The sequence below is a fragment of the Rhinolophus hipposideros genome, assembly GCF_964194185.1.
Source record: "Rhinolophus hipposideros genome assembly, chromosome: 13".
Taxonomy (NCBI): domain Eukaryota; kingdom Metazoa; phylum Chordata; class Mammalia; order Chiroptera; family Rhinolophidae; genus Rhinolophus; species Rhinolophus hipposideros.
Genome location: NC_138059.1, coordinates 41,213,539 through 41,229,749, shown reverse-complemented (window position 1 = coordinate 41,229,749; position 16,211 = coordinate 41,213,539). Strand labels below are relative to the sequence as shown.

The 16,211-nt window shown below is 30.8% G+C and overlaps 1 protein-coding gene across 3 annotated transcripts in view; it reads right to left on the bottom strand.

The window, feature by feature from the left end:
* Positions 1–4,508: 4,508 nt before the first annotated feature.
* The window catches only part of TRIQK (triple QxxK/R motif containing), a 124,276-nt gene continuing 112,573 nt past the window's right edge, over positions 4,509–16,211 (bottom strand). For all 3 annotated transcript variants that reach the window (XM_081070956.1, XM_081070957.1, XM_081070955.1), the window contains exons 3-4: positions 15,410–15,495; positions 4,509–10,366 (exon numbers count right to left, since the gene is read on the bottom strand). In XM_081070956.1, the coding sequence (XP_080927082.1) occupies positions 10,253–10,366; positions 15,410–15,495 (200 nt within the window). In that variant the 3' untranslated portion in view covers positions 4,509–10,252. The remainder of the gene's footprint in view (positions 10,367–15,409; positions 15,496–16,211) is intronic.

The following is a 16,211-nucleotide window of genomic DNA, read 5'->3' as shown; positions in this document are numbered from 1 at the left end:
ATATACATATATATATATATACACATACATACATACACACACACACACACATATAATTTCTATTAAAAACACTTGGATTAAAGGAACAATCCAAATCGGATAGTATACTTGGAAACCTTTAAGAATCAATAGTAAAACTAAGTAAAATGATAATTGAGAATATGAAAATTTTAAAGTGAAATATCTTTACTCTTCAAAATGGCAAACATTAAAATAGCAAGACAATATCAAATGTCAGTAAGCTGAGCACTAACTAGTGGTATTCACTTTATTATTACTCTTTTAACAACATGCAAGTACATGTTTTTTTAAAAAAATTATGAGTCGTTTCAGATTAAAAAATACAGAGAGAAAAATGGGAATCAGATGTAATCACTGCATCCATGAGAAAGAATTTATACATTAAAGGTCCAAAAGCTCTCTAAGAATTAAGTATCTGTTGCTAAGTCTGATGATTTAGCTACATAAGTACAAAATTTCTCTGGCTGCATTGGTATGTTCTGTTAATAAAATTTGAGTGCAGGAGGGCCATACGATTTAAAGAAAATCCTTTTTCTGCTTTAGGAGTTTTGTCTTAGGAGTATGTCTAAAATTTCTTGAAAAAATGCTAGCTTATTTATTTGATAACATCAACATCTTCAAGTTTTCCTTTCAAGAAAAGAAACAAAAAAAGGTTGCAGTAAAACCAGGGCTTTGAGCAGCAGGTAGGTTATGTTCAAACATCTCTCTTCTTTACTTGTGACCTCCCCCAACCCCAGCCCACCTCTCCCACCATGCACCAGAGTTAGTATAGGCTTTGAGTCAACGATTAGTATAGGATTAGGAATGCTTGGTCTTTAAAAAAAACAAATTAAACATGACTAATAAAAGGTTTGAAATAACTTGAAAATTCCATCCTACTCATTGGAATTGTGATTTTTCATAGTTCTAGGGCAGTGGTTCCCAAAAGTACTCATATGAGTGATTCTGACCACAGGGGACACTTGGCAATGTCTATAGAGGCATTTTTGGTTATAATAACTGTTGTTTCGAAATCTCAGGAGTTTTCCGCAGTGAAACCTGAAACTTACACGGAAGCCAATGAGAGACCAAAGAGGCAGGCCACTCCAGTTTGGTAGGTGGCAGGTTTAATAAGCAAGGGAGTTACGTAAAAGGTTTGTCTTGAGCAGTCGAAGGTGAGTAGACCTCTGCACCTGCCCACCAGAATCTTGAAAGTTTATATAAGAGGGTTTAACTGGGTTCAGTCACTTACAGTCCAGATGGTGTCAACAAAATAGTTCCCACTGTGGGAATGGTGAGCAGAACATACATTCCAAGGACAAGAGAGTGAGGAGTTTCCCATTGCCTGGGTCCAGCTCTCAGGTCAATCCGAAGTCACATGCTCTCAATGACTTCCTCCAACAATAACTGGGGCAGGAGGTGTTAATAGCAACTAGTTGCACACTAGCAACTAGGGAGGGATGCTGCTAAACATCCTACAATGCACAGAACAGATCCCCACAACAAAGAATTACCTGGCCCAAAATGTCAATAATGCCAAGATTGAGAAATCCTCTTCTGGGGAATAAGGTGTGGTGCCTATTCATATACATACATATATATATATATATATATATATATATATATATGTATATGTATATATGTATGTATATATATATATATATATATATATATATATATATATATATATATGTAATATTCAAAAATATTTACTATGTCACATACCATGGGTCTAGAGCAGTGCTTGGCATTTGAGATACAACAATGAAACCGAGAATTCCTTCCTTCAGGACCTCAGATTCCAGTCATCAGAGTCCTTAAGAAGCTGTACAGTCCAGTCCAGTCCAGTCCAGAGTCCAGGATCAGACACATAGATGAACATTTATCATGGAATAAATTCTATGAAAGGCAGAGAAGAATGACCTAATTTAGGCTTGGGTAGGAAGGGTTGGGAGCTTTAGGGAGCGAGTCCAGGAAAATCTGGAAACAGACAAATAAATCTTAGAGGATAGACATGTACCCATTTTTTTATTTAATTATTTATTTTATTATTTAAAGAGAAAATGGGTTTAAGCAGAGGAAGGAAAGAAGGTGACAATGAGTACAAAGAGGCATTAACAAACAACCTTCCACGCCACTATACCACATACACTCTGAATTCCAGACTCCAACTAGAACAGGCCAAGCACTAATATGTCTTTGTAGTCTTTTATTGTTTTTTTCCTCACTTGCAATAACACCTTTTTACTTTATTGATTGATGAAACAATCACCATCTCTAAAGATCACGTTATAAAAGAGTATAGTTTTTGTTTGTTTTTAATGTTCATAGATTTGTTGTAAGAACAAAGAACAGTTCTGCCATGTAGCAAATTCTCAATAAATATTTTTTCTGAATGAATAATGAATCAACTCAAAATTGGTTCCTTTCTGAAACATTCTTCAATTTATCACTGAAAAAAGCAGAGCCGCTTTCTCCCATACTACTTACATTGGATATAAAAAAGGAATTGTGAAAAATGATTTATTAGTACCTCATAGGTACTAAATGGTTATTAAATGAATGAAAAACAGAAGAACATAATGTAAATAAAAACAGAGCTACCTACTCATGATGTAGTTTAGTAAAACAATTCCCTTCTAGGCCTTCTATGAATAGTGGTGACTGAAAGTTTCACCCCATATAAAGAAGTAAAAATCACTTAAAACCCAATACCCAAAGACTAAATATTCTCCCAACACATCCGTACATATATACACACAGATATGCATAATCAAAAAAGATTACATTACATGTAATCTTTTATAACTGTTTTTACCTCTATGTCAATAAGTATAAATATATATAATTTTAATAAATACATCAAATTTTATAGATGTAACACTATTCATTTTAAAAGACTCCTACATTGGACATTTACACTTTTTTTTGATGTTATAAACAATGCTGTGGATAAGATACTTTGTGCATTTTTATACATTACATTATCTCTAAATACATTTTTAAAGTGTATGTGAAATTTAAGACTTTTAATGTAGACTGCAAAAGTGCCTTTCTGAAAGTGTGTGAGATTACCATTCCTCTAAGCAGTATATGAAAGAAAACATTTCCTCCCATCCTTAATTAACACAAGGTATTGGACTGCATGTTAGATTTTAATTTAATGTATTATGATCCAACAGTATTTCCTTTATGATTCCTGACTCACAAATCAACGCCAAGAAAAAGTTTCCCTACTAAGAGTTTCTAAAATTGTCTGCCATTTCTTCTAATAGTTTTTATGGTCTCCTTTTTTTCATATAGAAACCACAAATAACCATCAGAAATTAATCTTAAGTAATAGTATAGTATCTTTTAATTTCCAAATGGATACTCAGTTGTTTCAATAATTTAATAAATTATCTTTCCATCTTCATGACTTATAAGATACACTAAATAAATACTTATATTTGGATTTATTTCTGGACACTGCATTTTTTCTACTGGTTTGTCCACTTTTCCTTGACTATGGTATTATTTGGTTTTATAACTTTATAATACACTTTAATATCTGATGAATTAACGTTCTCTTTTCTGTTTCCAGATTCGAAATTTATATTTGTACAATATTGAATCATCTCATCCTGGGACACACTGGTCTCTTTTTTATTAAAGTTTTATTATGTTACTCTGCAAAGTTCCTTTTTCCAACAAAGATTCTTTATATAGCTTGCTGATGATTTTTTAGACAATTCATAATTTTATTGTGATTGTAAAATATTTTTATATTATATTTAGCTAATTATTGTAATTATTGTACAGATGGATAAAGCTATTGATTTTTTTTTACATAGCTATTTTCTAAAGGAGCATGTTATATAAATCTTAGTATTTTCTTAATTTTCCAATTAGGTGTTTTCCATACTTACCACTTATTCATGTTGTTTAAAAATCTGCACTGGCTATCACTTTGGAAAAATGTAAAATGTAAAAGCATAAAACTTGCATGATTTTAATGAGAATACTTCTAATATTAAGCAGGATAATGAAATTCTCACTTCAGTACTGAAAAGGATGATGAGTGCAATGTTGAAACACACATCACATATGTAAAATCTATAGCTTTATAATGATAATAAAAGCAACAACAGGAAACCAATGGCAAATCTTTATTGGTCACCATGAAAGAAGGCTCACCCACTACTCTGAAATTTGATAAGGGCAAAGATTCCTTTCCTGCATGAGATGCATTTTCAGGTAACTAAATAGTTTACTAATTTTTTTGATAATTCCACTTAATAATGGCTGAAGGAATGATAGAAAATTGCTGTATTGCAATGCCTAATAAAATAATGGACCTAAGAAACAATCATAAATGGATGCTAAAAAACATATGTAAAATGTTGATGTAAAACCTTATTTTGGAGGGAATCAGTGTACTACCATATGAACCCACTGATAAATTTCAGCATCACTATACCAACCAGGTATTTTTGGGTCTCATTCACATTATGAAATATTCTTGCCTTTAAAACAAATAACAACAAAACTGTCTAGATCTAATCTACCCTAAAATGTAATTCCTAGTTCACAGAAAATAGGGAAAGTAGAGGACTAAAATGAATAACATGATGAAAAAGGCCAAATCTAGAATGCTGGACATTCAAAAGGACAAATAACTTAGTTTCTTCAACAAATCAATGGCATGAAAGAAAAAAATAAGTTTGTTAATAGAACAAAAGAAATGTAAGAGACATACAACTAAATACAGTACAGATCTTTATTCAAAACCTATTATAAATAGACATCTTGGAGACAATTAGGGACATTTGAATATAGCCTGGGTATTAAATTACATTAAGGAATAACTTTAATTCTATTACCTGTAATAATAGCTTCTTAGTAAGGCAAGGGAAAAAAACCCAACAAATAAACAAAACACCAAAGTTCTTGTCAGAGATGTATGCTGTGATATTTATATGTAAAATGTTACCATATCTGAAGTTTGCTTTAAAATAGCTCAGGTTACAAAAAATGGGGAAAATACATGAGTGGCAATATGTTTGTAATTGTTGAAACTAGGTGATGAGTAAACTGAAGTTCACTGTACTAATCTCTCGTAGTTTTGTGTAATGCATTTGGTTAGTGATAGGTTAAAAAAGAAAGCAGGTAAAAAGTAAGAGACAGTGGAAAAAATAGGTGAGAATCAATGATGATTCTATTAATAAGCAAAAGAGTAGAGGCAGTTATTATAGTAAGTACATAATTAAGTATGAAAAAGTCAAAGTGAGGTTCATAACACACTGAGAAAGGGATTGTTAGAGATTACCTAGAGTTTAGAATTTAGGCAGATTAATAAGAGAGAAGGTGAGGAGTAAGAGAAGGGGAGCAAGAGTAACAAATAAGATGCCTAGAAGGGCACTCCCTATCTGGATTACAAATGTTTAAAAACTCAAGTAACAATTTTTATGTCTGGATTATATCTCTTTGATTTACCAACTTCTCCCACAGTGTTATTTTATGTAAAGCATCCTAATAAAGCTAATGAGGCCTAATAAAGGCCTGCTTCTCATGGCCATTACTGCAAGAATTATATCTTACCATTGTTTATAAAGCCCTCTTAAAAAATGAATTGCTTACATTTAACAGACTTTTAAATTCACTTTATCAATATGAAAGCAAAAAAAAAAAAAATCCCTCTGAATTCTGTGTTATCCTAGGATGTATAGAGTAGGCAATCCAATGAAGACCTGCCTCGTCACATTCAATAGAGCACCTACAAAAGCAATCTGTTACAAGCAGATGGATAATTGAATACTAAAAAGAATGATAAACTAGAATGAAAATAGATATTGAAATAAATTTGTTTAGGCTTACCACGAAACTTCAGATTTACACAAACAATTGGATTTGAAGAAGTCAGAAAAAAAAATGCCATCCTATCACGGGTGCCTGTGAAAACAGAACTTTACACATGCTATAGCCTTTATAGTCACCATTTACTTGCTTGGTCCAAATATTTATAGTTTATTGTCATGACTGCTAAAACTGGCAACCACAGGATTGTTGTCTCAATTAGGACAGTAAACAGATTGTCTCTTTTTTTATAATAAAAAAAATCTAAAATGTAATACTTCACAGTTTAACATGTTTATTCATCCAAACGAGCTAAAAAATAATGGTGTGACATCTGTTTGAGAGGCATTGGTACCTCAAATTTTGGCTGCCTCCCCACCAATTTGGTGGTTGTTTTTTAAAATGAAGAATAGGGGGAGGTATTGTCATCAAAAACTCTTCTGGCATTTAAAGTATCTTATTTTCCTTGAAATAAGGATCTCATGTCTGTTGCTGGTGATAAAAAAAAAAAAAATGTTTAGCAGCAGTTCAATTGTTTTGAATAAATTTACTGACTCACTATGGCTATTTCCACACTGGTATAGTTCTTTAAGTGACTCTCTGGCTTCCCTCTAATGTGCCTGTACAGTTAGGGCCCACACAAAATAGTTACAATGTTTCTATAGGTACTGAATTCATCTGCTATAGATTTTTAATGGGGGTTGCACTGAATGTCAATGGAACAAAATCTAGCAAACACCATTCTATACAGGCTACACTGGAGCAATTCTCATAAAAGGAGGCAGTCCTAGTAAGGGAGAAGAGGTAGGAATTTCCCCAGAGAAGCCTCAGGTAAGTGTAAAGAAACCTAGTTGTTGGTAAAGAGGGGAAAAAAATCTTATTTTAGATAGTCTCTGGCTCAGCAACCTTGTTATAGATGAAATACATCAAAATCTAAAATTTCAGTTTAATTTATAAAAGCTTATTTCTGAAGCATGTCTAACGCATAATTTGGTCTATCGAATCATCATTGACTATACATTTTAGAATTTGGAAAATACAGTGCTTTAGTATTCACATACAAACATTATAATTAAAATTTAGTTTTTTTTAATTGGGAATGAAGATGTATACTGTTATAAACATTGAGTATGATTTTTAACAATACTAAGATAAAAATAGCATATTTGGTTTCTTAGAAAAGAGCAATGCATCTGTTCTACAGTAAATGTAATGGCAGTTGTCTTGATCTGAAAGAAAACCAGGATGAAACATATATATGTCCCAATACAACCAATGACCATAAATGCTAAATGTTGAGTTGATGAATATTGTCATTTTTAAGTTTTATTTATTAAATGCAAATAGTTTTGATAATCTACTACAAGTAAAAGCTGTGCAAAAGTCTGAGAGGACTAAAAATATTAACTTAAATTTTAACATGAATTTATTATATATGTGCAGATCATTACATTATTGGAATTACATAAATAAATAACATATTCTCAGTATCTTGCAATCATTGGCTAGGGTGGGAGTATTCCTTCCATCTTTATGAAAAATTTAAAAGACAGAAAATCTTGTATTTTGCCATCTTAAAACAATAACAAATTCTATGCTGGTACTAAGATAGACTTTTTGTTTATTTTGTCTGAAAGAAATTCTAGATGAGGTTATATTTTTATACCATCTCCTCACAAATGAATCTTATATATTTTTATTTTGCCTGCAAAGTAAGAACCAGCAACCCTTCAAGTTTCATTCACATAGGCTATATGTTAAATCTGCAGAATTAGTTGAAATTTATTCTGCAAAATACGTTATGCAATAGATTCTAACATTCTGAAAAGTCATTATAATTTTTTGTTTTTGTCTTCTGAATTACTCTAAGCAATTATTGGAGGGGAAAAAAACCCATGCTTAATATTCGTGTCTGGTGCCAGTGTCAGATTTATGCCAAATACCACTTACTATTCAAAAGTGTGGTCCCCTGAAACTGCAGGCTGGATATCACCTTTCTGTCTTCAAAGACTGAAACTAGACTCAATCTGGGATTTCTTTGCAGAGGATTGGCTGCTTCCCAGTTACTGTGAGCATGAAAAATGTGCACTTCATGAAAACAATGTTATATAAACAAACACTGTCTTACTTTACCTGCTATTTATTAAAATCAGAGTTTAGTCTTTGGGACTTACAGTTGCATGGAGCCATCATAAGTTAATCAGTCACAGAAATGGACTAGCCATAGACTAAGGGTATTGATAAAACTAGGTGATGAAACTTGCCTATAATTATACTATGTTTAGACTAATATTTATTACTATCAGAAGTAACAGTTTTTGTTGAATAATTGTTGTATACCTGAAACTAATATAATCTTGCATATTAACTATATCTTAATTAAAAAACTACAACAAGAACATTCCCCCCCCCCTTAAAAGAATACCTTAAGAGTAGAAGATAGTAAAGTTATTTTCAGGTTAATTAATATTTAAACATTTCCAAGAGTATATTCACCTATTTTAAATACTGTAAATTCTGCCATACCTCACTTAAATTGGTATCTAATAAACAATTATTACACATCCTCTCATTTAAATAACCACTGAAATCAGAAACAACTTTATTTAATATGACCGTTATAACACCACATGGGAGGAAAAATAACTAAATGAAAACTGTTCACGTAAATGTGATAGGACTGGGGAAAACAGCATTTCTTGACATGTGGCACATCACTCACGAAAATAAAAGGCCCATCACATCCAAAATGCCAGCTTGGATATTCCCTTGCTACTCACTTTACAAACAGACATACCACATGGCATTAAATGCTGTAACCTTTCTTAAAAATGACACTTGGATTGGTCCGCTGTGGTGAGTGTGTAAGAACTGTTAGTCAGTCTCTTGAGTCTGTGATTTCAAAGAGAAAAATCCAGTAAATAACAGTCTAAATTTTGCCCTCAAATGTTTGACATAAATGATTTGTGAGAATGTTGGAACTTTTGGCCGTTTCCACACTGATGAAATAAAATATGTTACTTGAAAAAATTTTGCAGAACATAATACTACATAGTCACATTCAACTATTTGCAAAAGTCTCAAAGAATATGCAGGGTATTTATCAAAGCTTTTTTCTCTTGGCAAGTATAAAAACAATCTTAACATTTTATGTATTCTTCATAAATACAATGTATATACTATGGAACACTGGGCACATGTTTCAAAGTATTCACTTTTTATAAATCTTTATATAAGGCAGCAGCTAACAATTCTGTTGTGGACACCTATTTTCCCATTTTCTAAGCTTTATGTATTCATGTGCTCTAAAAATATAAAAAAAAATCTATTATTAGTAAAAGTATTGAATATATTTATCATTATGTTGCAACAAATGCAAAACACCTTGAAAAAATATATAAACAGAAAACTGCATATGCAAGTAATATGAAATATATATTTTCTTCTATTATTTATTTTTCATGAAAGAGTTCTAACAGATTATCTCTAAAGAGACAAAGTGTAATTTTGCAAAACAACTTTGTATTGTTCAGTTTTAGGAGACAACCCATGAAAATTACTAAGCAGGTAGGCCTTTTGCTATTACTCTTGTGTGAAAAAGACTGCACAATTAAATGACAGGTTGTTACGTATCTCCCAAAAAAGAGCAACAAACTGATACTGTAAGCAGCCAGAATACTATAATTAAAATAGATTCCAAGTTTATATTAACACAGTAAGTTAATTAAAATCAAGATCAACTGAACTTTCTATTTACACCAGTTTTAGACAGCCCAAGAGGAAAGGAACTCTATTTTAGAGACATATGTGACTTTGAGCTTCTGTCACCCAGGTGCCATTTCTGATGGAGCACATGTGCACTGAACAGTTGGCAAAGAAGGAAAAAGATTACTGTAGATGTATGTGCAGATATTCTCTCTAATGATAGAAAATACATCTGGAAATAAAGCAGGACTTCCTTGTAAAATGAAAAATTTCCCATGACTTTTTCTTCTTTCTTAGGCTGAGTGTGAGTTGAGTATGTTTCTGGAAATAAGGATATATAATTTTACTACTGATATATGTGGAACAAAAATAGACTTAGTAATCTGTACATGATGAAGTTACACACATAAATTAGCTAAACCATCCGAAGAATTTAGGATCTGTTTTCCATTTTATGTAAATGCACCAGGAAAATGTTGCCTGTCAAAATAGAAAGATTTATAAAAGTATCTAGTAGCATGCATTATGCTACATTGCTAGGTAAGGTTGTTTTCTTGATATCCTATGCAACTATTTAAAAAGACATTCCTGCAGACTGAAAGTACCAGCAGAAAGAATTCAAGATGTTGTAGTTTTAGTATTTTAAAAAGTATTGGTCCCAGGAGGTGCTTTTATAAAATTATTTCCTTATCATGAATTGATTGCTGCTCAGCTAATCTTCATCTGGTTCCAGATCAGGGTCAACATCTGTGGTCAATCTGAGATAAAAGAAAGCATAGAAAACCAGTAGGAGGGCCAATATAGCTGCAAGTACAAGGCCAACTTCCTGAGGGGAAAAAAAAAAAAAAAAGACTTGAAATTGATGAAATGAAACTGGTTAAGACTATCAGTTTCATCAGATAAAATAAGCATATAATTCCACAGTCCACAATGAATAATTTGAACCTAATTATTACATTCTTTTAAATACTCTTTGCCATTAGGAAACTTATTTTATACTTGACAATATCCATGGCAATGTCAAGTACATCAGTGGGTGAGTCACTTCTATTATTTTTATTTCATTTATTTGTGTTTCCTAATAGTAAAATTAATATTCGTACTTTTAATATACTTTCATAGTTTGGATATCAAATGGCTGGGGGCAAAAAATGTAGTCTGTGACTACAAAGTTTATCTGCTCTCTATTTGGTTACATGTTTGACTTTATTTTTTGTTTCAATAAATTTATTATTATAGCATTTGAACACAGATTTTATTTTTAAAGTTATCATTTCTTTTCTAATGGGAAGAAACAATTATAACCAGTTTCTAGATTATATCTGTAAATATCTTTATTAAATATTATTTTGTTGAAAATACTTTTTTAAATTCTAAATTTTATAGTTTATAATGTGGTGAAACAAAACTGAGTACTCTTAGCTCATGAAGCATGCATGATACAGTGTAATTTATCACAACTGTGAAGGATGGTCCTTGGTATTTTCTTTGGTGATTTAATGTGAATTATTAATTAATTGTGTTGAAATAATAGGCAAAAATTTAGTACATGTACAATGATAAAATTCGTATTACCTCTAAAAAAGTCTATAAACTTTTAAAATATATACACACCATTAAGGAACTTCCTTCATATTAATATATAATTTGGCTAAATAGAAAAAAGAGCAAATAGTGCCAGTTCAGTATCCTAAACGGCCTAATGTTCCCTTGTAACTTTCACTAGTGTATCACACCCCTTCCTGGAATTATTTTATTAGGAAGCAACTTATTTGCATTTACATGAGTGCATTTTACATTTCATAAGAATGTAAAATCAATAATTCCACATATGCGAATAAACTTTAAAAACATTAGAATGAATATGGTTTATAATCAACATGAAATTTTTACCTGAATGTTAAAATTACAAACGGATACATTACACAGATTAGCTTCATAATGACATTTATTTAGATTTCCAAACTATGAAAATACATATTAATAAAACCAGAGAGTTGAAAGACTCAGTGTCAACTATTTTTGTAAGATTTGATTTTTTTCAATCTAATATATCAATACAGTGTCAAATGAAAGTGAATTTTTCTTTGTTGCAGTTGGAACACTTTGGCATCCATAGAGGGCATGGTAGTATCAGACAGGTTTCATTTATTTTCTTATTTCCACAGCTGTGCTCCCAGACCCATCTGGTTACACAGCTACCAATTTTAAGAGGATGTAATAAACAAGTGACACACAACTGCAAAATCCATCTGTTTTGTAGTGGACAACAAAACTGTTCAACAGCAGTCACCATTCACACAAACTTAACTCAACAATAAAATTTTTACTCCTGATTGGAGATTATGATTCTCATCTCATTGATAATTATCTCTAACTGGTGCTTTTCAACCTTCTTATCCTTTCAAACAACTCTATCATCTTCACCGTAGATTTTCAGAATATCCAGATGCATGAAAAAGGGTATTAAGTGTAGGAAACAGAGAATATTCACAGAATACAACTTCAAAAGATCCATTAATTCAATTAAGTCTATTCAATATATGGTGTGGGGGCTTAAAAATATTGGATGGGAAGGTATAGCAAATCATTTTTTTCAAAATGTCCTTATTCTGTTGAAAAGATGAGCATTGTATGAACTGCATGTTTGGAAGGTTATAACAATGATAAAATTTGAAAACACTACTTTCAGAATGCTGGTGACACAAACTATAACTGTAAGCATTTATGGCATCTGATCCCTGATCATTTTTAGTTTTAGATCAGAAATAACAAAAAAGAACAAAAATAATGTTTCCTGCTGGCTCATCCCGTGTGGTTGTTAGCAGGATGTAGCTGACACTTGAATATCTAATTTATGTAACAGAGAAATTAAGTTTTTGATCCTTATTATTCTATTATGATTATACCTTTCACCTAAACGTTTTAAATAAACTAATTAACTAATTAACAAACGCAGATTATCTTTTTCCTTCTAAATACTGAGAAACATGGGTATTTTCATCCTAAAAACATTTTTAGTGTTCTTGTAATTCTTGAAAAATAATCATCTAATTGAACAGCAACCAAATAGCAAATATTAGTTGTGCAGGTATGTTTTAGGTGGCACTCATTTCATTACTTGATTATAAATTATGACATTTTGTTTATATTGGTAAGAAACAGGAAATAAAAATAGCTTCTCAATAGAAATTAATTCCAGATTTTGACAGTTATATTCACATCTTATTCTAAATCATTACTATTCCCTCAAAACATTTTCTATTTCTAAACAAATATTTAGAAAGAAGTGCTAGAAGCCTTGGAGGTTAAAGACCCTATTATATAATTCTTTGTATCTCCAGTCTATGATTTATGATATTAAAATTAAGTAAAACTTTGAAAATTTTACAACAGTAATACCCATAATACTATCCCCACAACAAAACAGAACATTTTGTAATATATAATACAGTGACATAATGCAGGCTTAGTTGAAGTAGGGGATCTTGAGCCTAATGACAAACATCCAAGGAAAGTCTTATTTATACAAACCAGTAATAATGAATTCAAAGAAATATTTTCTCAATCAGCTAACAATTCATAAATGATTTCTGTGTGCTAGGTTCAATGTTAAGTGTTTTCACTGTATTACTTAACTTCCCCTGACAACACTGTGAGGTAACTGGCATACTCTCCATTTTACAAATGTGCCAGCATGGACTCAGGTAGATCATGGCAAGAAAAAGATGCAAGAGGGATTTGATCCTAGGCCTCTTTATTTTGTGTTCAGTGTTGTCATTGCTGTAATTTTCCTACTCCATGATGTTGCTCATAGTTTTGTAGATTTAAATTATTTTAAGAGCGTAACTATGATTTATTCTAAAGAATAAGTAGTAAAGTGATAAAATATAATATTATGGTCATTCTGTACCAACTAGACAAGAGTAAAACACGTTTGATGTTCGTTAGTCCCTAGTTGCTTCTCTGACATTATCAATATGGATAAAATCACTCACTAGGGAAATTAAATAGCATTAAATGGCAATTGCTAAAAGAAACTTTGTTATTTAAAATCTTATGCCAAAATGAGAATGCAATCAAAATTTGACAAGGCAATCTAATTAGTATGCCAGTTTTGAAATGAAAAACACCTCCATCGTTCTGATTCTAAAAACTTCCATATCATTTTAATGGGTTCTTCATACAAATTTGCAAGCAAAATAAACAATGTTTAAAGTTAAGGCTTTTTCCCCATAAGTTTACAAATCAACATGATAGCTAACTTACTAAAAAGGAGTTATGTTCGGATGTCAGTCAGAAACTCTTTTGTACATACTTTACACTGTAAATTAAATCTAAGATAAAAAACGTTTTCTCATAAAATAATAAATTCTATCTTTTTTTAAAACAGATAATTGCACTATAAGGTAGACTTAGCTTGTACTGGGAACACAGTTATTTCCTCTTATTAAAACAATAACAAAAATTATAAAAGCAAAAAGAGGATGTGTATAAGAAAATGGTATATATTTATAGCTAAATGGCTGCACTATTTCTCAAATTCTAATTTATAGCTGTTCATTATATTGTGCCACAAGTGGAGTTTGCTACCCCAGTATTTTTCTTTTAAAAAAAAAACCACTAAAACACCATGTTGTGAAAGATAAAAGTATGAGTCATATTGCCTTGGTGGAAAAGGACAAACAACGCTCTCATTACAAGAGACAATAGTCACATCACTGAAAAACAACAACAAAAAAAAACACACTAAGCATGGCTTTTAGAAAGGTCATGTCATGGAAATAATTTTAAAGATGAATGAAATTTCATAGAAATTAGAAAAAAATTTCAAAAGATTAATCATCTCTCTTTTAAACAAAAAGGCAATTTACCTTTTTTCATTAAAAAAATGATACACAGCACTAACTGAGGGATTGTGTTGTGAAAACATACTGCATCACAGGGCAATGCTTGATGAAAATCAGCAATCAGGAGTAAAAATAAGGCAGTGTTTCATGATCATAATAGCAAATTCTGGAAGACAACCAAATATATCATCTGGCAGTTCAACAGCTGTTACAGCTTGGGAGTAATACCTTGGCATTTGCTATAAGCTATAACTTAGAAAAATTGGTTTTTCATCTGCCAGATAAAAATCAAAATCTCCTTTAAACATTTTAATATTTAAATAAAATATAAGTACTAGTCACTTTAATTTTATACATTTGACAGTAGAACCACCAAATTAATTTTTCTATTTATAGTTTAATTTGACTCTAAATTATTGGCAAAGAATTGACATGGGTAATAACATAGATGTAATTTTCTTGAATTTCATTGTACTAGCACATTGGATTAATATTGGCTAACATCATTCTCAGTTGCATTTATCCCTTTTAAGCAGTTAAAACACTGATTTTCTAAAAGAACGAGCTTGAGAACATCATTAGAATTTCATCATAGAGAGTACTAACAACAATAATAATACAAAGAGTAAATTCATATATATTAATGATCTAAATATATATAATTACAACTAAAATTTAAACAACTGTCAAATAAAATTTATTGAAAAGGAGAATTTTTGATTCAAGCCACATAAATCACAGAAAGGTATATACAGTAGCTAGAGAAAAAATAAATTGCAACTTTAAGTATAACTTGGTTCTTACAGTGACATTGCATTTTATTTTAAGACCTGGTGAAATCTCAGGATAGGAAGGATGTTTCTCATTAAGTGAATTCTTTATAAAAACCTTCGATTCTGGCATTCAACTTAGATTTTGAAATGTCATAAAACATTTAGAATTCAACATTTATGCAATCCAGTTTTAGAAAATAAAATGGCATGCATATATCAAAATTTAAAGTTATCAAATATAGGTACCTTTATGCCTATTGCTGTTTTCTTTGCTTCTGCTTTTAATTTGGTTGCTCGTAAAATAGGTTTCGTTTTTTTATAATCCTGTTTACCTACAAAGCAATAATTTCAGACAATGAGCTATGCTTATATATAATTCAAGTTTAACAGTTATCTGAAATGTCAAAGAATGTTTAAAAGGAGTAAAATTGGGACACAATGTTGCAAAGTAGTTTCCAGTTATGGAAACCATAAACTTGTCACCCTAATGTCAACTTTTCCTCCTCTGTTACTTTTTCAGGAATAAGATTTGACAGACATCTTTGAAATTCTGTGCAGTGAATATCAAAAAAAGATAAAACTTATTTTAAAGAATAAGATGTTGAAAGTACAGAGAGTAAAACTTTTAGAAGCATTTGGAAACAAATGTGTAAATAAATGAGCATATATAAGATCCCATTAATAGGTAAAGTTAACTTTGTTTTCGTAATTGAAGAATAAAAGCTCATTCTAAATTGATTTTACTATGGATATATTAAGTATTCAAATAATCAATATGAAAAGTATCCTCAAATTTTCTTCAAGTAAGAAACTAAAGAAGGATCTGTAAATAATTAACTTAGTCACTGAATTATTTAGATAAAATATGTATTTAACTTTTGTTTGCTCATAATAGAGGGCAGAACAAATATGGCTAGATAAAAGATATCTACATTTAGGATAGGATAGCTACATTTAGATATTAGTTTCAACCTTTTCTACCATATTTCAGTCAAAAATGAATAAAACTGAGTTAGTGTCATCAAATTTCCTTTTTTGTGTACCACCT